At 43.8% G+C, this 23633-nt stretch overlaps 1 protein-coding gene across 1 annotated transcript in view; it reads left to right on the forward strand.

The window, feature by feature from the left end:
* The window catches only part of LOC119969891 (beta-1,4-galactosyltransferase 1-like), a gene marked incomplete at its 5' end in the record, with an annotated part of 42421 nt that extends 19912 nt beyond the window's left edge, over window positions 1-22509 (forward strand). The window contains 2 exons of the mRNA XM_038803871.1: window positions 5185-5289; window positions 21804-22509. Of these exons, the coding sequence (XP_038659799.1) occupies window positions 5185-5289; window positions 21804-21951 (253 nt within the window). The remainder of the gene's footprint in view (window positions 1-5184; window positions 5290-21803) is intronic.
* Between the last annotated feature and the right edge of the window lie 1124 nt (window positions 22510-23633).

Below are 23633 nucleotides of genomic sequence, written 5' to 3' on the forward strand. Positions count from 1 at the left end.
AGGAAATGCTGCACGGTAGGAGAGCTACTAAGTTGATTTACCACCTGCATGTCCCTGGGGTTGAATGGACTTTTTTTTGAAGAAGAGCAGCAGGTTCTCTACTGGTGTTGTGGCCAGCATTCTTCCATAAACTGAAGTCATTAAAATAGCTCACCTGGCCGTCATCGTTTTGCATGTAAAATGGCAGCCATGTGCACCCAAGTGAGCAGTCAATTCATTTCAAAATTGTTCCATGCATATGAAGTGTTTTAACATCTTTCCTCGAAATGTAACAAGATACCATTTATTTATAAATGTTGTCCTTTTTAAAGTTCAGGCTTGCTCAAAATTATAGTAATGAAAGTATTAACTGGCATGATCTATGTTCTAATATAGGATGCAGCTGAAAAATAGCTTGTTTTGGAGTGAGGGAGGCGGTGGGCTAGATGTGATAAACAGCACACTGCCAGCCATAAACCAATATTGAAGCAGTTATGCAACACAAATTCAATTGCAAAGTCTCCTGTTAATTAGGGTATACCTGGTAAAAATTGTGCATCACTGAAAGAAGGAAAGGCTGACACCTTTTTGTGATTTAAAGCTAGCTGAGATAATAAACATAAGGAACCAGCAACAAAGTGACCAATGTCAAGTGTCTGGTGTAAACCAGTTTCTATTGTACCGGGAAATCTAAGGTGTGTCAACTTTTCACCATATGTATTAATGGCTTTGATGGAAATGGGAAGTTTTAAAGGAACATTGACAAACTAAGCATAGCAGATGGAGTTCAATATGGGGAAGCATGAAGCCATCAATCTGGATCCAAGAAAGAACAAACTATTTGAAACTGGAGGAACAGCGATTTAGTTGTCACACCGGTTTTTAAAAAAAACAAACGGAATAGGCAAATAGAAGAGTTTGTAAGGAGATATTATTCTTGGTCCCATCCTATTTCTCATCCACATAATGCCCCTTTGTGACATCATCCACACAATGATTAGGAACAGATTTATGGGCATTTGGCTTCCTGAGACTTCTACGTCATTCAATTAGATCATGGCTAATCTGATTTTGGCCTGAACTCTACCTTTCTGTCTGTTCCAGAATTCCCTTGATTCTGGGAAGGTCCTTTGTCAACAAAGGAGTCGAGGGTTTTGGTCAGCAGACAGAAAGGTAACCCTTGACTTCCTTGTTGACAAAGGCCCTTCCCAGAATCGAGAATTCTGGAAGATCCCAACCAATGCATTTACTATTTCTGCAACCACATTTTTAAGACCTTAGGATGCAGGCCATCAAGACAGCATCAGTTTCCACAAACACTGATGAAAACTAGCTCAATCTCACCATCATCTCTTTCAACATCTCTAACTTTCACAGTTGTTGTCAAGACTGCTTATTTGACATCTGGTATTGGTTGAGTATAAGTTCTCAATTAAATAGTGAGGGAGATTTAAGCCGTATACATTGACCCTAGCCACAAGCTGTGTTTACATGTCACAGACCACTCATTTATGTCTGGCAACTGAGGCTGAACTTGACTGTTCACAATTTTGGTCTCATTGACTGAGATCAGCTGCCACCAAATCTTTGTACCGCCACTAAGTTTGCCTATGTGCACTTCTATAACATTGCCCACTCCTGCCTCAGTTCTTTTTCTGTTGAAACCCTCATTCGTGCCTTTGTTACCTCCATACTTGACTATTCAAATGCACTTCTGACCAGCATCTCCCATTTTACCCCTGGTGAATTTGAAACACAGCCTAGTCCATCACATGAATCTGCCTCCTATCCATTGACTCCATCTACACCTCCGCTGCCTGGGGAAAGCGGGCAGCATAATCAAAGACCCCTCACACCCGGCTGTAGAAGTCAGCTATTTTCTATAGTAAAAGTGATAGCTATTTAGCATTAGGCCCCTGGTCTATTGACCATTTTTAAAAACTTACTCATAACCTCAGGCCATTTCAAAACACACATTCAGCATTTCAAGACATAGCTTCAACAGAACACAGCATTATAGATTAAAAATGACATTCCTATGCAGCTAACAAGATAAAGTAACCCAAGGACCAGGCAAGCTCCATGGCAACAGCATAGAGACCATTGTCCCAATAAGCAAGTCAGCAATAAACTGGTTCAAGCTGTATGCGATAAGGAAGCTGAATCACATTCTATAGCTCATACAAGAATACATTTAAGTTAATGTTGCATATTAAATGACAGATGGCTAAAACGTCGAATCAAACTTATTTAATGTTAACCCAAATCATATCAGACTTTAGCCATCTAGCTATACCCCGATGTAATCCTAATTGGTTTGGGTTAACATCAAATAAGTTAGATTCGATGTTCTTGGGTTACTTTATCTTGTTAGCTGCATAAGAATGTCATTTTTAATCTGTAATGCTGTGTTCTGTTGAAGCTATGTTTTGAAATGCTGAATGTGTGTTTTGAAATGACCTGAGGTTATGAGTGAGTTTTTAAAATGATAAATAGACCAGGGGCTTAATGCTAAATAGCTATCTTTTACCTATCATTTTTACCTATAGAAAATAGCTGGCTAAAATCCTCTGGAAGCCTGAAGCCACACAGGGTCTCTGGGTCTAAGCTACAGGAAGTAGATGATTCAGGAGAATGTCAGGGTTTTCTCTGCTATGGAAAATACCTTGATGGAAGGTTCCATAGCAAGATAACATCCTTCTTAACGATAACATTAATGGAGCCAACCTACCTTCTCTTCGAGACCAGGGTCAGGTCTCCTACATAATCAACTTTGAAGGACTCAATACTATCTTGATGGCCAAACCGTGTCCCCCTGGGCAGGCCCTGTTTTCTCAACGTACAAATGGTCAAAATTCTAGGGAGGATAAAGAAAACATTTCAAAGGCACTCTGAAGCTTTTCTCGAGGTACAGCATCAGTTGCATTAATGACTTGGAGCAGTTTGCTGCCAATGTTTCAAAATACCGACAACAACTTGTCCATCAAGCTGCATCACACTTGGGGTCACAAAGTCTGAATGATGAGGAAGTGCAGCAAAAGAGGAAGAGGGAAAAGAAAGGAAAGCTTGCCCTCTCGTGGGACATCCTGCCCCATGTGTTGAAAGATATATAGGTGATCTGTTCAGTCACTTGAAGCCCCATGGTAGAAACTCTCAACTCTTAAAGTAGATGTCCTCCTCAAATCAAGAGACAGCCAACAACGTATTGTATAGAATCAAAAAATCACTACAGTACAGAAGGAGACCATTTTGCCCATCGAGCCTGCACCGACCCTCAAAGAGCACCAATGGTCTAGAAGGATCTTGCAATGTGACACTCGTATTAGATAATGCAAGAGTATTTTACATTATATGGTGTAGTACTCACGTATTAGTTAATATTTAACTTGGAATATGTGTAGATCTGTTGTAATTTGGGTAAACACAGCAACTAATATGTACATAGTAAGATTACACAAATATCAGATTTGGTGCTTTGAGGGTTATATGGTTGCCAAGGCACCAGGATAACGCTGCTTGGAATGGTGCTGTAGGATCTTTTGCATCTATCTGTGAATCCAGACATGTGTAAATTTGGCACTCCGTCAGCATTGCATTGACATGACAGTGGGTTGGATTTTGCTGTCAGTGGCGTAAGAACAGTGCTTGCCACTGCTGAAAAGCTCCACACAAGATCTAGTGATCTCTTTGACATGGATTCCCCTTTCTTCTTGATGTCAATTTAAACATTGTCGGCATCGAGCAGCGTAAGCTGCCGATTACATGGAATGATTTTCACAGCCAGCAAACCAGGAAGATAAATGTTACCGAATTCCTTTGCTGGTGACTTTTGAATTTTGCAGATCGAGAAGGAAGTGATGGGGATATACGCACAGGATTCGGGTAGATGTTAAAATGTCATTTAAAATAAATACTTTAAAACTTTTAAAGATTTCTGGAGTTTAGAGTCACTTAAATTTCAGCACATTCAACAAATATCAAATCATCTCTTGGAACCAGTGAGTCTGTATTAATTTTTATGACTTGGTACAGTTTTAAAAACTCAAATGATACCTCCTTTAAAGTACAACCTTTTCCAAAATCTTTACAGTGAGACTGACAGCATAAGGGTGGAAGTTCTCATCAGTGCAGTGATTTCAAATTGTGCTTAAACACTTGAAGGTGAAAAAATTGCAAGAATGTGGGGAATTAATCCATTTACGGCTATATGGGTTGCTTTTTGAAAGAGGTACAGCATTGATGGGCCCAATAGTCACCTTCTATTTCTGTACTATTTCATTGAAGATATATTGAAGCATGTAGGGGCATTGGATGTTTTATTACAGAAAATTCTGACCCTTTACATTGTGTATTACACACACCACTCTTATTTCAACAGCCATATCTTATACTTGTATAACCTTTTAATGTGAAAACTACAAAGGTGCTTCCCAAGAGTGTCTTTAAAACACTATCAGGCACCTGAAGGGTAGTATCAGGTCAGATGACCAGAAGATTGGTTAAAGATAGGCAAAAAAGGAGAGGCTTTGGCAGCTGAAGGCACAGTCACCAATGGTGGAGCAATTAAAATTGAGGATGATTTGAGGGCAGAATGAAAGGGATGCAGATATTTGGAGGGTGGGGGGCAGCAAACATAGGATTTAAGGGAGAATGGGCTTATGTGGCGAGGACATGGGCAGCCGTGTTTTGAATTACACATTTATGTAGAACGTGGGAGCTGGATGGATGTGAATTGGAATACTCTAGTCTAGGGATTCATTTGGAAGGAATTTCTGCTTATCTTTACTGGATGCTGGACAAGCAGACAAACTTTGCATGGTGGAAGGCCGAGAAAGATGGTACCGGAATATGGCGACAAGTGACTTTTCACAGTAACTTCATTGTAGTGTTAATGTAAGCCGACTTGTGACAATAAAATATTATTATTATTACAGTAGAGTTGGGCGTCGTCAACATACTTGAAGGTACTAACTGTTTTCAGATGATGCCGCTGAGGGAAAGTATATAGATGGTAAATTGGAAGAGCACATGGATAGATTATTGGTCATTTCAGGGTAAACATTTCAGGAGTGGGAAAAGTAGCTGTTGCAGACAATTCTCTATCTATGATTAGATAAGAATGGAACTACGCAAGTGCAGTCCCACCCGGCTGGACAATGATAAGAGAGAAATTGAGGAGTTAACTACTTTTTTCTTTCTGAATAGGATTGTTTTCAAAGGCATGGGGATTTCACGTCCCAGTGGTGCAATAGGGAAATGCCGTATGATCAAGCATGACAGGGATAAAAATAATGCACCTAACCCACAAAGGTAAGTGGTCTTCTTTCTAAGTAACAAAATAGTGTTGTAAATACTGATAATGGAAGCGCTCAGCTGGTGTGGACGGACAAATGGAGTTAATTTCAAAATCAGTTGAGCTCATTTAACTCTTTCTCCCTCCTTGGTTGCCTGACCTATTGCATATGTCCAGCATTTCTTCGTTTTAATTTCCAGCATCTGTAGCACTTTGCTTATGTTGCACGCTAGGTAATGCTGCACAGTCCGAGACAAAAAAAAAACCATATCGAGTAGAAAGAGGCCAGGCAAAGGAATAATTTTACTTTAATTTAGTTATGTGCTTTTCTGACTAATCCCATACCAATCTTGGTTCATCCCTCTAACATTTCTTTGACTGATTTGCATGCAATAGCTCCAGGCATTTTAGAGAAATCCACTTGATTTTCTGGCACAATTTTACCTTCACAAATAAATCCAGGCCGGCTTTCCTTAATTAACCAACTTTGTCCGAAATTGTTTCTAGAAGCTCCCTGCTACTGAAGTTAAACTGTCTGGCTCTGAGCTGCTGGGCTGTGCTTTCTTTTGATCAAGTCTGTTACATTTATAGTTCTGCAGTCCTCTGGTACCACTCGAGTCTAGGGCGGAGTGGGAAATTATGGCCAGTACTTCTGCAATTTCTATTCTTACTTCCTTCGTTGTCCTTTGGTAGCAGCGTGATGTTTGCTTACTTCTAGTCCATCAAGACCATTCCAGAATCTAGCGAATTTGGAAAAACCACCATTTCTATGGCTACCCCTTTTTAGAGCCCTTCGGTTGTTGCCTTAGGAATTTGTCGATTTTGTTTTTTGTGCTTAAAGTTTTCCCCTGTACTTCTCGGCAGTGACTTGCATTCTTCATTCTTATTTGCCCCTTAGCTGCCCTCTATTTCTGAGATATAATTTGTCTTCTGTGTGAAACAGACATTTGTTCAAGGTTTTTGCCATTTTTTAATTCACCATGATGATTTCTCCCGTCTTGGTCTTCAAAGGGACCACTGTTTACTTTAGCTACTTTCCTTTTTATGAACTTGTAATAGGTCTCGCAATCTCTTTACAATCCTGCACTTTTGTCCTTTTGTTTTATTGCTTTTTGTCAAATATTCGGTGGCCTTTTGCAGTTTTCCAAAATCCCAATCCTCAGGATTACTATTTTATTTTCAACCTTTTAATATAACACTATTTTTCTAGCACACAGATGTATTTGTTTTTTGCTTAAGTTTGTTTTAGAAAATATTTTATTGAGGCATTTATAATTTTAACAATTTTAAACGTCACATTTCAATAAAAACAGAACCACAAGAATATACCCAACACACCCCAGCCAACATGGCTTACACAAACAGTGCCACCTTCGACCGTGGATATCTAAGGAAATAAGGGAGAGTATCAAATTGAAGGAAAAAGCATACAAAGTGGCAAAGATTGGTGGGAGACTAGAGGACTGGGAAATCTTTAGGGGGCAACAGAAAGCTACTAAAAACGGTATAAAGAGTAAGATAGATTATGAGAGTAAACTTGCTCAGAATATAAAAACAGACAGTAAAAGTTTCTACAAATATATAAAACAAAAAAGAGTGGCTAAGGTAAATATTGGTCCTTTAGAGGATGGGAAGGGAGTTTTAATAATGGGAGATGAGGAAATGGCTCAGGGACTGAACAGGTTTTTTGGGTCGGTCTTCACAGTGGAAGACACCAATAACATGCCAGTGACTGATAGAAATGAGGCTATGACAGGTGAGGACCTTGAGAGGATTGTTATCACTAATGAGGTAGTGATGAGCAAGCTAATGGGGCTAAAGGTAGACAAGTCTCCTGGCCCTGATGGAATGCATCCCAGAGTGCTCAAAGAGATGGCTAGGGAAATTGCAAATGCACTAGTGGTAATTTACCAAAATTCACTAGACTCTGGGGTGGTCCCGGTGGATTGGAAATTAGCAAACGTGACACCACTGTTTTAAAAAAGGAGGTAGGCAGAGAGCGGGTAATTATAGGCCAGTGAGCTTTATTTCGGTAGTAGGGAAGATGCTGGAATCTATCATCAAGGAAGAAATAGCGAGGCATCTGGATAGAAATTGTCCCATTGGACAGACGCAGCATGGGTTCATAAAGGGCAGGTCGTGCCTAACTAATTGAGTGGAATTTTTTGAGGACATTACAAGTGCAGTAGATAATGGGGAGCCAATGGATGTGGTATATTTGGATTTCCAGAAAGCCTTTGACAAGGTGCCACACATAAGGTTGCTACATAAGATAAAGATGCTTGGCATTAAGGGTAAAGTAGTAGCATGGATAGAGGATTGGTTAATTAATAGAAAGCAAAGAGTGGGGATTAATGGGTGTTTCTCTGGTTGGCAATCAGTAGCTCGTGGTGTGTCTCAGGGATCCGTGTTGGGCCCACAATTGTTCACAGTTTACATAGATGATTTGGAGTTGGGGACCAAGGGCAATGTGTACAAGTTTGCAGATGACACTAAGATGAGTGGTAAATCGAAAAGTGCAGAGAATACTGGAAGTGTGCAGAGGGATTTGGATAGATTAAATGAATGGGCTAGGGTCTGGCAGATGGAATACAATGTTGACAAATGTGAGGTTACCCATTTTGGTAGGAATAACAGCAAACGGGATTATTATTTAAATGATAAAATATTAAAGCATGCCGCTGTGCAGAGAGTCACAGAAAGTTGGTTTACAGGTGCAACAGGTGATTAAGAAGGCAAATGGAATTTTGTCCTTCATTGCTGGAGGGATGGAGTTTAAGACTAGGGAGGTTATGCTGCTATTGTATAAGGTGTTAGTGAGGCCACACCTGGAGTATTGAGTTTAGTTTGGTCTCCTTACTTGAGAAAAGACATACTGGAGCTGGAGGATGTGCAGAGGAGATTTACTAGGTTAATCCCAGAGCTGAAGGGGTTGGATTACGAGGAAAGGTTGAGTAGACTGGGACTGTACTTGTTGGAATTTAGAAGGATGAGGGGGGGATCTTATAGAAACATATTAAATTATGAAGGGAATAGATAGGATAGATGTGGGCAGGTTGTTTCCACTGGCAGGTGAAAGCAGAACTAGGGGGAATAGCCTCAAAATAAGGGGAAGTAGATTTAGGACTGAGTTTAGGAGGAACTTCATCACCCAAAGGGTTGTGAATCTATGGAATTCCTTGCCCAGTGAAGCAGTTGAGGCTCCTTCATTAAATGTTTTTAAGGTAAAGATAGATAGTTTTTTAAAGAATAAAGGGATTAAGGGTTATGGTGTTCGGGCCGGAAAGTGGAGCTGAGTCCACAAAAGATCAGCCATGATCTCATTGAATGGTGGAGCAGGATCGAGGGGCCAGATGGCCGACTCCTGCTCCTAGTTCTTATGTTCTTATGTTATGTTCCCGACTTTGGGAGCTCCTAGTCCCTCCACCCTAGTAAGATCTGTCTCCGGGCATTTCGCCCAGTCACTTCTCCTGCCCCCTTGCCTGAATTGCAGAGAGCTGACTCTTGCCCATATTCAATTTGTATCTCGAGAACCAGCCAAATTCCTTTAATATCCCTATAATCCCACCAATTCCCCCCAGTGGGTCCGATATGTACAGCAACAGGTCGTCAGCGTAGAGAGAGTCCTGTCCTCCATCCCCCCCCTCCCCCCCCGTGTACTATCCCCTGCCAGACACTCAATGCCAACGGTTCTATAGCCAAGGCAAAAAACAGTGGGGAAAGTGGACATCCCTGTTTCATCCCCCGGTAGTGCGATCGAACCCGATTCGTCCATACCCTCGCCACCCGTGCCTGGTGTATCAACGGATCCAATCCACAAATCCCTGCCCAAACCCAAACCGCCCCAGACCTCCAAGTATTCCCACTCCACCCGATCAGAGGCCTTCTTTGCGCCCATGGCCCACCACCACCTCAACCTCACTCCCCTCTGGAGGCATCACGATTACATTGAGCAACCTCCTAATGTTGGTCGCCAGATGCTGCCCCTTAATGAACCCCGTCGGTTCCTCCCCATTACCTCTGGGAAGCGACCTTCGATCCTTATAGCCACACACCACCTCCTCCGCTAACAGTCCTATATCCAGTCTCCATTGCGGGCACTGGTCCCCCACTTACTCGTAAATCCACCCAGTGTGGGGCATGGTCTGACACCACACCCCTGCCAACAACATCTTATCTACCATGAAAAAATCTTTTCAGGATTACACCTTGTGCACATGGGAGTAAAACAAAAATTCTTTCACCCTCCGCTTCCCTTAGCTGTTGCTGACACTTTCTGACCTCTAGCTCGACCAATTAAATCCTCGCACTATCCACATGACCAACCTGGTCGGGGGGCACCTCACCTCCCCCGCTGATCAACCATAGCCCTTCTCGGGCCAGCTCCCGGTCCGTGCCCTGCACCTCTCCATGTCCGCTCTCGGGCGGCCATTGCCATTGATCCTCCTCCCCTTTTAAATTTTACAAGCCCTATCCCTGTCAGCAGTACCGAGCCCCAGCAACAACCCCGGCCCCACTTCCTCTCCCCCCCCCCCCCCCCCCCCCACTGACCTTCCACTCACCCTCTCCCGCCCCCTGCTGCACTTGCGTGAACTAGCTAGCCTGGCGGCCCCTGCCCATGGCGCCTAGCATCCTACCCCTCGCTGATTTTCTCCCTCCCCCCTCCCCAGCTCAAACGTTAGTGCAAACAAACCAAAACCATCCTCTCCCCAAACCCAAACAGAGACACCAACTCCCCATCCCCGAACCAAGAACACAAAATAAAGCAAAACCTGAAGCCGAAAAAGTAAGAAATTGGCCTCTGACGTAATTTAACAGCAACATCTTAATAACATCTTCACAAACTGTTCAAGGTCCACCTTCCCCGGTCAGTCCATTGTCTCTGACAAAATCTACCGCCTCCTCACCCGACCCAAAGTACAAATCCTGGCCTTAGTGGATCACCCACAGACGAACTTCACCCCCTTCTTGGAGAGGACTGCCTTGATCTTGTTGAGGCTCACTTTCCTCTTGGCCAACTCTGCACCCAGGTCCTAATGTTTTTGAACTTCACTGCCCTCTCGGGTGCAGCGCCTCGTCTGCCTGGCCCACCTCATAATCTGCTCCTTGTCTAGGAACCGATGTAACCGCACCACCATAGCCCTTGGCGGCTCTCTCCCCTGGGGCTTCCTCATTAGCGCCGTGTGCGCTCGATCCACCTCTAATGGCGGTGCAAACACACTCTCCAAGCAGCTTCTCCAACATCCTCCTCACCTTAGATGCCAGTTTCAACCCCTTCACTCCCCTCCGGCAGGCCAACGATCTTAATATTCTGCCTGCGTGACTGGTTCTCTAGATCCTCGACCTTCTCCGAGAGCCGCTTCTGCTGATCGCGCATCAACCCCATCTCCGCTGCCATTGAGGCGAGCTGCTCCTCATGCTCCCCACCACCATTCTTCTGGGTCGCCTGGCCCTGGGCTGTCAACCTCGTCTCAACGTGGTCGACCACCGCCTTAATCGAATCCTCCGCCCGGGCCAGATCCTCCAGACTCTCCTTCCATTGCTCGGTGAACTTCTCGTTCAAGAAGCTCACCAGCTATCCATCGATCACTGAGACAGCAGGGCCACTTCCTGCCCCTCTGTCATCTCCACGTGCATCACAGATGCCGCACCAGCTCCAAATGTCTCGCCCCCTCTCGTTCGACCGATTCTGTCCCTCAGCTCCATAAACCAGAGGGTAAATCTTTTCCCCTCACTCTCCTGCACCTTTTTCGCCTTGCATCCACTTTTTAGCTGGGGAAAAGGTCCTAAAAAAACCGCCACGGGCGGGAATGACCAAATGTGTGGCCACTCGCTCCATTTTTTATGTTTTTTAATGGAAGGTTATTTTTGTAGAGCATTTTGAATAATTTCTTTGAATATTTCCCATTTACTGCCATATCTTTTTTTTTCAGCCTATTTATCAATTCACTTTAGCCAGCACCTCTCCCACATCAATATAATCTGCAATGTTTAAGACTTTAGTTTGGGAATGGAATGGAGTATGTAGCTTTCGAACTTAATGTGGAATTCAATTGTATCATGATCACTTTTTGCAGGAGTGTCTTTTACTATGAGATTACTAATTAAATCTGTCTCATTGCACAATACCAGGTTTAAAATAGTTCCACCCATAGTTTGTTCCAATTCATGTTAGATATAGAGAAATACAGCACAGAACAGGCCCTTCGGCCCACGATGTTGCGCCGAACTTTTGTCCTAGGTTAATCATAGAATTTTGGACAATTTTTCATGGCCAATCCACCCAACCTGCACATCTTTGGACTGTGGGAGGAAACCGGAGCACCCGGAGGAAACCCACGCAGTCACGGGGAGGATGTGCAGACTCCACACAGACAGTGACCCAAGTCGAAATCGAACTTGGGACCCTGGAGCTGTGAAGCAATTGTGCTATCCACAATGCTACCGTGCTGCCCTTAAGAAGTTAACCTACACTCCCTTATTCTACCCTAATCCAAGTACCTATCCAATAGCCGCTTGAAGGTCCATAAATTTTCCGACTCAACTACTACCACAGGCAGTGCATTCCATGCCCCCACTACTCTCTGGGTAAAGAACCTACCTCTGACATCCCCTCTATATCTTCCACCATTTATCTTAAATTTATGTCCCCTTGTAATGGTGTGTTCCACCCGGGGAAAAAGTCTCTGACTGTCTATCTATTCCCCTGATCATCTTATAAACCTCTATCAAGTCGCCCCTCATCCTTCTCCGTTCTAATGAGAAAAGGCCTAGCACCCTCAACCTTTCCTCGTATGACCTACTCTCCATTCCAGGCAACATCCTGGTAAATCTCCTTTGCACCTTTTCCAAAGCTTCCACATCCTTCCTAAAATGAGGTGACCAGAACTGCGCACACTACTCCAAATGTGGCCTGACCAAGGTTTTGTACAGCTGCATCATCACCTCACGGCTCTTAAATTCAATCCCTCTGCTAATGAACGCTAGCACACCATAGGCCTTCTTCACAGCTCTATCCACTTGAGTGGCAACTTTCAAAGAACTATGAACATAGACCCCAAGATCTCTCTGCTCCTCCACATTGCCAAGAACCCTACCATTAACCCTGTATTCCGCATTCAGATTTGTCCTTCCAAAATGGACAACCTCACACTTGTCAGGGTTAAACTCCATCTGCCACTTCTCAGCCCAGCTCTGCATTCTATCTATGTCTCTTTGAAACCGACAACAGCCCTCCTCACTATCCACAACTCCACCAATCTTCGTATCATCTGCAAATTTACTGACCCACCCTTCAACTCCCTCATCCAAGTCGTTAATGAAAATCACAAACAGCAGAGGACCCAGAACTGATCCCTGCGGTACGCCACTGATAACGCCAGGCTGAATATTTGCCATCCACCACCACTCTCTGTCTTCTATCGGTTAGCCAGTTTGTTATCCAACTGGCCAAATTTCCCACTATCCCATGCCTCCTTACTTTCTGCATAAGCCTACCATGGGGAACCTTATCAAATGCCTTACTAATATCCATGTACACTACATCCACTGCTTTACCTTCATCCACATGCTAGGTCACCTCCTCAAAGAATTCAATAAGACTTGTAAGGCAAGACCTACCCCTCACAAATCCGTGCTGACTATCCCTAATCAAGCAATGCCTTTCCAGATGCTCAGAAATCCTATCCCTCAGTACCCTTTCCATTACTTTGCCTACCACCGAAGTAAGACTAACTGGCCTGTAATTCCCAGGGTTATCCCTATTCCCTTTTTTGAACAGGGGCACGACATTCGCCACTCTCCACTCCTCTGGTACCACCCCTGTTGACAGCGAGGACGAAAAGATCATTGCCAACGGCTCTGCAATTTCATTTCTTGCTTCCCATAGAATCCTTGGATATATCCCGTCAGGCTCGGGGGACTTGTCTATCCTCAAGTTTTTCAAAACGCGCAACACATCTTCCTTCCTGACAAGTATCTCCTCAAGCTTATCAGTCTGCTTCACGCTGTCCTCTCCAACAATATGGCCCCTCTCGTTTGTAAATACTGAAGAAAAATACTTGTTCAAGACCTCTCCTATCTCTTCAGACTCAATACACAATCTCCCGCTACTGTCCTTAATCGGACCTACCCTCGCTCTAGTCATCCTCATATTTCTCACATATGTGTAAAAGGCCTTGGGGTTTTCCTTGATCCTACCCGCCAAAGATTTTTCATGCCCTCTCTTAGCTCTCCTAATCCCTTTCTTCAGTTCCCTCCTGGCTATCTTGTATCCCTCCAGCGCCCTGTCTGAACCTTGTTTCTTCAGCCTTACATAAGTCTCCTTCTTCCTCTTAACAAGACATTCAACCTCTCTTGTCAACCATGGTTCCCTCACTCGACCATCTCTTCCCTGCCTGACAGGGACATACATATCAAAGACACGCAGTACCTGTTCCTTGAACAAGTTCCACATTTCACTTGTGTTCTTGTCTGACAGCCTATGTTCCCAACTTCTGCACTTCAATTCTTGTCTGACAGCATTGTATTTACCCTTCCCCCAATTATAAACCTTGCCCTGTTGCTCGCACCTATCCCTCTCCATTACTAAAGTGAAAGTCACAGAATTGTGGTCACTACCTCCAAAATGCTCCCCCACTAACAAATCTATCACCTGCCCTGGTTCATTACCAAGTACTAAATCCAATATGGCCTCCCCTCTGGTCGGACAATCTACATACTGTGTTAGAAAAGCTTCCTGGACAGACTGCACAAACACTACCCCATCCAAACTATTTGATCTAAAGAGTTTCCACTCAATGTTTGGGAAGTTGAAGTCGCCCATGACTACTACCCTGTGACTTCTGCACCTTTCCAAAATCTGTTTCCCAATCTGTTCCTCCACATCTCTGCTGCTATTGGGGAGCCTATAGAAAACTCCCAACAAGGTGACTGCTCCTTTCCTATTTCTAACTTCAACCCATATTACCTCAGTAGGCAGATCCCCCTCGAGCTGCCTTTCTGCAGCTGTTATACTATCTCTAATTAACAATGCCACCCCCCCACCTCTTTTACCATCCTCCCTAATCTTGTTGAAACATCTATAACCAGGGACCTCCAACAACCATTTCTGCCCCTCTTCTATCCAAGTTTCTGTGATGGCCACCACATCGTAGTCCCAAGTACAGATCCATGCCTTAAGTTCACCCACCTTATTCCTGATGCTTCTTGCATTAAAGTATACACACTTCAACCCATCTCCTTGCCTGCAAGTACTCTCCTTTGTCATTGTTACCTTCCCCACTGCATCACTATGTGCTTTGGCGTCCTGACTATCGTCTACCTTAGTTGCTGGACTACAGATCCGGTTCCCATTCCCCTGCCAAATTAGTTTAAATCCTCCCGAAGAGTACGAGAAAACCTCCCCCCCAGGATATTGGTGCCCCTCTGGTTCAGATGCAACCCGTCCTGCTTGTACAGGTCCCACCTTCCCCAGAACGCGCTCCAATTATCCAAATACCTGAAGCCCTCCCTCCTACACCATTCCTGCAGCCACGTGTTCAACTGCACTCTCTCCCTATTCCTAGCCTCGCTATCACGTGGCACCGGCAACAAACCAGAGATGACAACTCTGTCTGTCCTGGCCTTTAACTTCCAGCCTAACTCCCTAAACTTGTTTATTACCTCCACACCCTTTTTCCTACCTACATCGTTGGTACCAATGTGCACCACGACTTCTGGCTGCTCACCCTCCCCCTTCAGGATCCTGAAGACACGATCAGAGACATCCCTGGCCCTGGCACCCGGGAGGCAACATACCTTTCGGGAGTCTCGCTCGCGACCACAGAATCTCCTATCTATTCCCCTAACCATTGAATCTCCTATTACTATTGCTTTTCTATGCTCCCCCCTTCCCTTCTGAGCCCCAGAGCCAGACTCAGTGCCAGAGACCTGGCCGCTGGGGCCTTCCCCCGGTAGGTCATCCCCCCCAACAGCATCCAAAACGGTATACTTGTTTTGAAGGGGAACGGCCACGAGGGATCCCTGCACTGTCTGCCTGTTAGTTTTCTTTCCCCTGACTGTAACCCAGCTACTCTTGTCCAGTACCTTTGGTGTGGCTACCTCCCTGTAACTCTTCTCTATAACCCCCTCTGCCTCCCGGATGATCCGAAGTTCATCCAGCTCCAGCTCCAGTACCTTAACACGGTCTCTGAGGAGCTGGAGTTGGGTGCACTTCCCGCAGGTATAGTCAGCGGGGACACCAGTGGTATCCCTCACCACCCACATCCTACAGGAGGAGCATGCAACTGCCCTAGCCTCCATCCCCTCTTACTTTACAGAATTAGCTGCCCCTTGGACCAACTGGACCTCCGCCCTCCGACTCTACTTCCAGTCAGCTGTACTCTAAACTCCTGGCTCCCTTCACGTTCTTTGATAAATATAGGAAATGAAATGTAAGGAGCACCTTACTCCCTCCTCACCTAACTCCCTCAGTCACCAAACTCTCACTGTAGCATTCAAATGCCACAAGCTCAGCACTCCCTCAGTCACCAAACTCTCACTGTAGCACTCAAATGCCACAAGCTCAGCACTCCCTCAGTCACCAAACTCTCACTGTAGCACTCAAATGCCACAAGCTCAGCACTCCAGTGCAAACAAAGTCTGCACTGTAACTAGCTCCTATTTATACTGTGACTCTAGCTTCTGAAAACTGGCCTAATGCAATTAACTAATTAATAAGCTCCAGCTGCAAGTAAGTCCAAGTAGAACCTTGTTTAAAGCTGATTCAAAATTCACCTTCTTATAGACCAAACAGCAACTTTTAAGTTAATTAACTAAATAAAAGAAATACTAGACTTTAAATAAAAATGAACCCTTATACTCCCTCAGTCACCAAACTCTCACTGCAGCACTCAAATGCCACAAGCTCAGCACTCCAGTGCAAAAAACCTGTTGTTCCTGGAAGTTACTACAACAGAACTCTGAACTCATCTTCTCGACTAGCTATCCCAATTTGATTTGCCCACTGTACGTACCCCATGATTACTGTATTGCTTTTGTTGCAAGCTCGAAGTATATTAATTAGAGCTCAGTCTGGTGGTATTTCTACTCTTGGGGTGCCGTTAACTAATCTCACCAGTGTTTTCTGACTCTAATCTTCACCCACACTGGATTTTGCTTCCTTCTGAGCCAATATCCTTTCTCACGAATGTCCTTTGCTTTCAGAGCTCTCCCATTTTGTCGGAGGTCCTAAAGTTAAAGGTTTCACCGTGATAATGTTGAGGGAAGCTATCGAAGCCAGCTGTGAATGCAAAATCCTAGAGTAAAGATCGGTGTTTGTATTATAGGGTTGTTCCTTTGAGAAATGTCGTTCCTTTCCAAATCTACAAGTTCTCAAAAGGAATTTTTATTCCAAACTGCTATATTTTTTGTGATGCCGCAAAGAGATAGGTTACGGAGGTGCCCACACACTGGATTCTTGTAAAACATGATGAGAGGTTTATTGAGGGTTTTGCTGAATACAATCGATGGTGATCTGCTCAAAGCCCACGCAAACACTCTGCTGACGTCACTGCACCTCACTTGATGCAGAACCAGCAAGAATGTGTTCCCAGGTACATAACATCCCTCCTCATTAGTGCAGCAACAAATAACATTTATACATTTATAAAACATCCACTTACATGTTAATTCTATACATGCATACAATTAGTCTCTCTGGTGGACGTTGATTCCTTTTTGGTAGAATGTGACGTTCCTGAACTCGGCTACTTGTGACCTCTGAAATGTCCTCCTTTTTGTGGATGGTACTTCTTGAGTAGTTATTTCAGTATCTGTCGCGATTGACATTAAAAAGTTCTCAGAAACAGAATGTGAACTTGTCATTGTCTCTGGTCTCCATTCCAAAATATAGGTCTCAAGATTTCCCAAAGAGAGAACCACTTGAAAAGTTTCTGCAAACTCACTTTCTGCTCCAGTGGAAAAAGTTCCACCATCTCAAATCTCTCCTTTACAATTTTTAGTACCCATCTCTGGTAACACAAATCTATAATGTTACGTTAAAGCACTTATTCACACAAAGGATAGAACTGTGATTCACACAAAGGTAGAAGTGTGGAACTTTTCCACAGTTTGCAGTTGATGCTAGCTCAATTAATAATTTTCAACCTGAGATCCATAGATTTTGCTATCCAAGAATGTTATGGAATATGGAGCAAAATTGGATAAGTAGAAATGAGCTACATATAGGCTATGATTTAATTGAATGTTTCTACTGCTATTCTCATTTGTACTATATGGCCTCGTTATCAGTTCAAGAATGTGGAGTCCATAATTCCACCCTCTGACTGGGTGCATCTCTGACGCAACAACTGGTTTTACCAGGATTTCCACTTGGCAAGGGGAGGACCACACATTGTGGTTTTGGGGGGGGGGGGGGGGGGGTCAGTTTTTTTTACCTGTTGTCCTATTCTTCAAAAGGGTGGGGCTTTGCCAGAAGTTCTATTGCTAATATGCATCTGTTTGTCTCAGTGAAAGGATACTTGGTGAGAGAACTGATTGCTTTAAACAGGTAACCAGATGTCTCCTTTTAGAACATAGAACACTACAGCGCAGTACGGGCCCTTCGTCCCTCGATGTTGCGCCGATCTGTGAAACCATCTGAAGCCTATCTGACCTACACTATTCCATTTTCATCCATATATCTATCCAGTGACCACTTAAATGCCCTTAAAGTTGGCGAGTCTACTACTGTTGCAGGCAGGGCGTTCCACACCCCTACTACTCTCTGAGTAAAGAAACTGCCTCTGACATCTGTCCTTTATCTATCACCCCTCAATTTAAAGCTATGTCCCCTCGTGTTGGTCATCACCATCCGAGGAAAAAGACTCTCACTGTCCACCCTATCTAACCCTCTGACTATCTTATATGTCTCTATTAAGTCACCTCTCAGCCTTCTCCTCTCTAACGAAAACAACCTCAATTCCCTAAGCCTTTCCTCGTAAGACCGTCCCTCCATACCAGGCAACATCCTAGTAAATCTCCTCTGAACCCTTTCCAAAGCTTTCACATCCTTCCTATAATGTGGTGACCAGAACTGCACGCAGTACTCCAGGTGTGGCTGCACCAGAGTTATGTACAGCTGCAGCATGACCTTGTGGTTCCGAAACTCAATCCCCCTGCTTATAAAGGCTAGCACACCATATGCCTTCTTAACAGCCCTATTAACCTGGGTGGCAACTTTCAGGGATTTATGTACCTGGATGCCGAGATCTCTCTGTTCATCTACACTACCAAGAATCTTGCCATTAGCCCAGTACTCTGCATTCCTGTTACTCCTTCCAAAGTGAACCACCTCACACTTTTCCGCATTAAACTCCATCTGCCACCTCTCAGCCCAGCTCTGCAGCTTATCTATGTCCCTCTGTATCCTATAACATCCTTCAGCACTATCCACAACTCCACCGACCTTCGTGGCATCTGCAAATTTACTAACCCATCCTTCTACACCCTCTTCCAGGTCATTTATAAAAATGACAAACAGCAGTGGCCCCAAAACAGATCCTTGCGGTACACCACTACTAACTGAACTCCAGGGTGAACATTTGCCATCAACCACCACCCTCTGTCTTCTTTCAGCTAGCCAATTACTGATCCAAACCGCTAAATCACCTTCAATTCCATACTTCCTTATTTTCTGCAATAGCCTACCGTGGGGAACCTTATCAAACGCCTTACTGAAATCCATATACACCACATCAACAGCTTTACCCTGATCCACCTGTTTGGTCACCTTCTCAGAAAACTCAATAAGGTTTGTGAGGCATGACCTACGCTTCACAAAACCGTGTTGAGTATCGCTAATCAACTTGTTCTTTTCAAGATGATTATAAACCCTATCTCTTATAACCTTTTCCAACATTTTACCCACAACCGAAGTAAGGCTCACAGGTCTATAATTACCAGGGTTGTCTCTACTCTCCTTCTTAAACAGGGGGACAACATTTGCTATCCTCCAGTCTTCCGGCACTATTCCTGTCGACAAAGACGACATAAAGATCAAGGACAAAGGCTCTGCAATCTCCTCCCTGGCTTCCCAGAGAATCCTAGGATAAATCCCATCTGGCCCAGGGGACTTATCTATTTTGACATTTTCTAAAATTGCTAACACCTCCTCCTTTTGAACCTCAATTCCATCTAGCCTGGTCGACTGAACCTGAGTGTTCTCCTCGACAACATTGTCTTTCTCCAGTGTAAACACTGACGAAAAATATTCATTTAATGCTTCCCCTATCACCTCTGATTCCACACACAACTTTCCACTACTATCCTTGATTGGCCCTAATCTTACTCTAGTCATTCTTTTTGTTCCTGATATACCTATAGAAAGCCTTAGGGTTTTCCTTGATCCTATCCGCCAACGACTTTTCGTGTCCTCTCCTCGCTCTTCTTAACTCTCCCTTTAGGTCCTTCCTGGCTAACTTGTAACTCTCAAGTGCCCTAACTGAGCCTTCATGTCTCATCCTAACATAAGCCGCCTTCTTCCTCTTGACAAGTGCTTCAACTTCCTTAGTAAACCACGGTTCCCTTGCTCGACAACTTCCTCCCTGCCTGACAGGTACATACTTATCAAGGACACGCAGTAGCTGTTCCTTGAAAAAGCTCCACATTTCGATTGTACCCATCCCCTGCAGTTTCCTTCCCCATCCTATACATTCTAAATCTTGCCGAATAGCATTGTAATTGCCTTTTCCCCCAGCTATAATTCTTGCCTTGCGGTATATACCTATCCCTGCCCATTGCTAAAGTAAACATAACCGAGTTGTGATCACTATCACCAAAGTGCTCACCTACATCTAAATCTTAACACCTGGCCGGGTTCATTACCCAGTACCAAATCCAATGTGGCCTCGCCCCTAGTTGGCCTGTCTACATACTGTGTCAGAAAACCCTCCTGCGCACACTGCACAAAAACTGACCCATCTATAGTACTCGAACTATAGTATTTCCAGTCAATATTTGGAAAGTTAAAGTCCCCCATAACAACTACCCTGTTACTCTCGCTCCTGTCAAGAATCATCTTTACAATCCTTTCCTCTACATCTCTGGAACTATTCGGAGGTCTATAGACAACTCCCAACAGGGTGACCTCTCCTCTACTGTTCCTAACCTCGGCCCATACTGCCTTAGTAGACGAGTCCTCTACCGCCGTAATACTTTCCTTGATTAACAATGCCACACCCCCCCCCTCTTTTACCATCTTCTCTGTTCTTACAGAAACATCTAAATCCTGGAACCTGCAACAACCATTCCTGTCCCTGCTCTACCCATGTCTCCGAAATCGCCACAACATCAAGATCCCAGGTACCAACCCATGCTGCAAGCTCCTCACCCACCTTATTCCGGATGCTCCTGGCGTTGAAGTAGAATGGGAGATGCAAGTTTGTGGTCCCTATATCTACGTGCTCTCTTGAGCATCCTTGGGAGATCAGGAACAGCATGATGTCACTCTGCCCATACAACTTATCATTCCTCCATTCTTTGATGCCGTTCCCAGAATGTTGTTTTGATATTTTTGTGACCTTATCTTGTGGCGTTCTCACTTTCAGGGAATTATGCATTTGAGCCCCTAGATTGCCTTGTTCTCCACACCTTTCAGCTTCTTGAATATGTACTTCATTCATTTCCTTCCAGTTATCTCTGCATTAAATATTACTGGCTACCAGTCTTCTTGTCCCACTAACCTACATCATCCTGTACTTCTTGCTGTATCTGTTGCTATTAGCTAAAAGGTTAGGAGGGGTCATTGGGTTGCGGGGATGGGGCGGGAGTGAGGGCTTAAGTGGGTCGGTGCAGACTCGATGGGCCGAATGGCGGCCTCCTGCACTGTATGTTCTATGTTCTAAACACCTACTTTTTTGTGTCGTCAGCAATTTTCAAAATACAAAGCCCAATTCCAATGTGTCTATATGTGGATCCAGCACTGACCCTTGGAGTGAATATTAACCTCTCTCCAATCCTAGCAATAGTAATAAATAAAAACTAAATGCTGGAAAACCTCAGCAGGTCTGGCAACATCTGTGGAAAGATTTCTCTCTCCACAGATGTTGCCTCCAACCTGCCGTGTTATTTCAGCATTTTGTTTTTTATTTCAGATTTCCAGTATCCGCAATACTTTTGCTTTTATTCCAGCCTTCGCAACTTCAACCAGATTTCCACCTATTGTGCCACACGATGGATTTTTCTAAAGCCCCTGTAAGCCATCCAGTCTAGTGCCTTCTGAAAACCTAAACATACTGTATCTACTGCATTGCTCATGCCTATCCGATTGGTCACCATTTCAAAATAGTTGCATTTTTCAAGTAGGACTTTAATAATTCGTACTGACATTTCTTGATTATCCCATACGTTTCTAAATACTCCATAAGATCAGTCTTGGGACGAAAGTAAATGGCCCGAGCAACGATACCGATTCACCTTTTCCATTTTTGAATGTGTACATTTTAGTAGCTAGTAATGTGATACTTGGTTATTCTGAAACATTTGCTTACAGGTTTCATCGAATTTCTCAAACGAGACAGACAATGCAACATGATGGTCTGAATTCACTTAAGTATAAGGTGTTGGAGGTCAAGAAATATCCCTTGTACACCTTCATTGATGTGGATATTGGTGGGCCTGGAAGAGCCCCCTCGAGATAACAGTGGTGACGAACTTCCTGGAGAGGAAAAAAAAACATCCATGAAATTTCAGTTCTTAAAAACCATTCTGCCTACTATGTGCCTTATTCAATTACATGCTGCATTTGCTCCTTGAATTCATCAAAGTTGATGTTGAAATCAAATTGCAACAGGGATTTATTTGCCTAAATTCCAGGAATTTGAACATCATGCATTTTCAAAATGCATTCTTTTATATCTCACACTGTTTTTACATGCAAGTTTTTAAAATGATCTCCCATCATGTTTCTTCGTCAAGAATTGACTTTGACTCTCAGGAACTCTATCACTGTTCTAAATATGTTGCTTTTTTAAATCATCTGTCAGCTGAGACATCATTTGTTTTGATTGTGTTACTCTGCTGTCTTTTGGATAGCTTTGGAAACATTCCTAATTTATTTGTAATCCTTATTTTTTTTTGTGCCCACACTAATGCCTGGAAAATGTGTTGCCTGAAGTGTGAAACAAATGCTGTGAAAGTAAGTTGTGATGCCCAGTTGTCAATGAATTACATTTCTCCATTAGAGGACATTAACTAGGTGAATTTGTTCTTTTTTTTAAACAGTACAATCTGTTCAACTTGAAACTTAAGGAGCTACATCCCATCTGAATTCAACTATCCATTGTGAAATCCCAATGTTGTGAAGGTGACATTAGCCCACTGGGGACCCTGGTTCTTGAGTTAATGCCTAGATTAGATTGCTAATTTTTATTTTGCATGTTCTCAGGATGTGAGCAGTCCTGTCAAGGTCCAATTTATTGCTCGTCCCTAGTCCTGGTGGGCCTTAACAAGCTATTGAGCTTCTTGAAAAGAATGAATTATATGCAATTTCTCATTGCCTGATGCAATGGGTGTTGATAGAAAAAAAGTTTGGGAATGTTTTACGGCAGGAATGGCAAGCGGCGCAAGGATGGACAATACAGCCTGCCACTGGGATCATGGCTGCATGTATCAGCAGATTCTGCTGGTGAGGGTTGCAATGTTTATGATTTTGGACTTGGGCCTGCCATGAGGAATACAAAAAGAGGTTAAGAGGACGGTGGTGGTGGGGGGGGGGGGGGGGTTCAGAGTAGGAAGGACAAATTGTTAACTCCTGCATCCCACTGAAAACACACACTGCATGAAGATGCATGCGTGCGCTCACACACACATACACACACGGTCATACATTGCTTTTTCTTTAAACATCAGTAAGATGGAACCGTTGCCACTTTTAGCCAAAGAATGTGATTCCGATGACATAATTCACAAGCTGCACTTTGGTCCTGCACGGAGTGTTTGCAAAGCTTTAAAGGGCAGAAGATTTGAATTGGGTGGGCCTTGCATTTCAAGATAGCAGCAAAGGGCCTTGACTGGCATCAGTCCAACCCTGGATTATGGCCAAAGTACAATCAAGGGAGTTTTCAGCATTTATGGCTGTAGCCAGTTTGCTGCAGCAGTTGTGTCAGCAAACAGCAATTCGTCACACACCACTGCAGTTACTTCTGGAACTCTCTTCCAGAATTATATTGCTAAAGATTTTTATCTTCTGGAGAAGTTTAAATCCAGTTAACTCTCTGATAGTGGACCATATCCTCTGTATAATGCCTTATAGTCATTAGCTGAACATGAATGAACGACCAACTTGGCAGGTGAGGCAGTTCACAATGGTAACCTGATTTTT

This window comes from Scyliorhinus canicula, chromosome 8, assembly GCF_902713615.1.
Source record: "Scyliorhinus canicula chromosome 8, sScyCan1.1, whole genome shotgun sequence".
In the NCBI taxonomy this organism is placed as follows: Eukaryota; Metazoa; Chordata; class Chondrichthyes; order Carcharhiniformes; family Scyliorhinidae; genus Scyliorhinus; species Scyliorhinus canicula.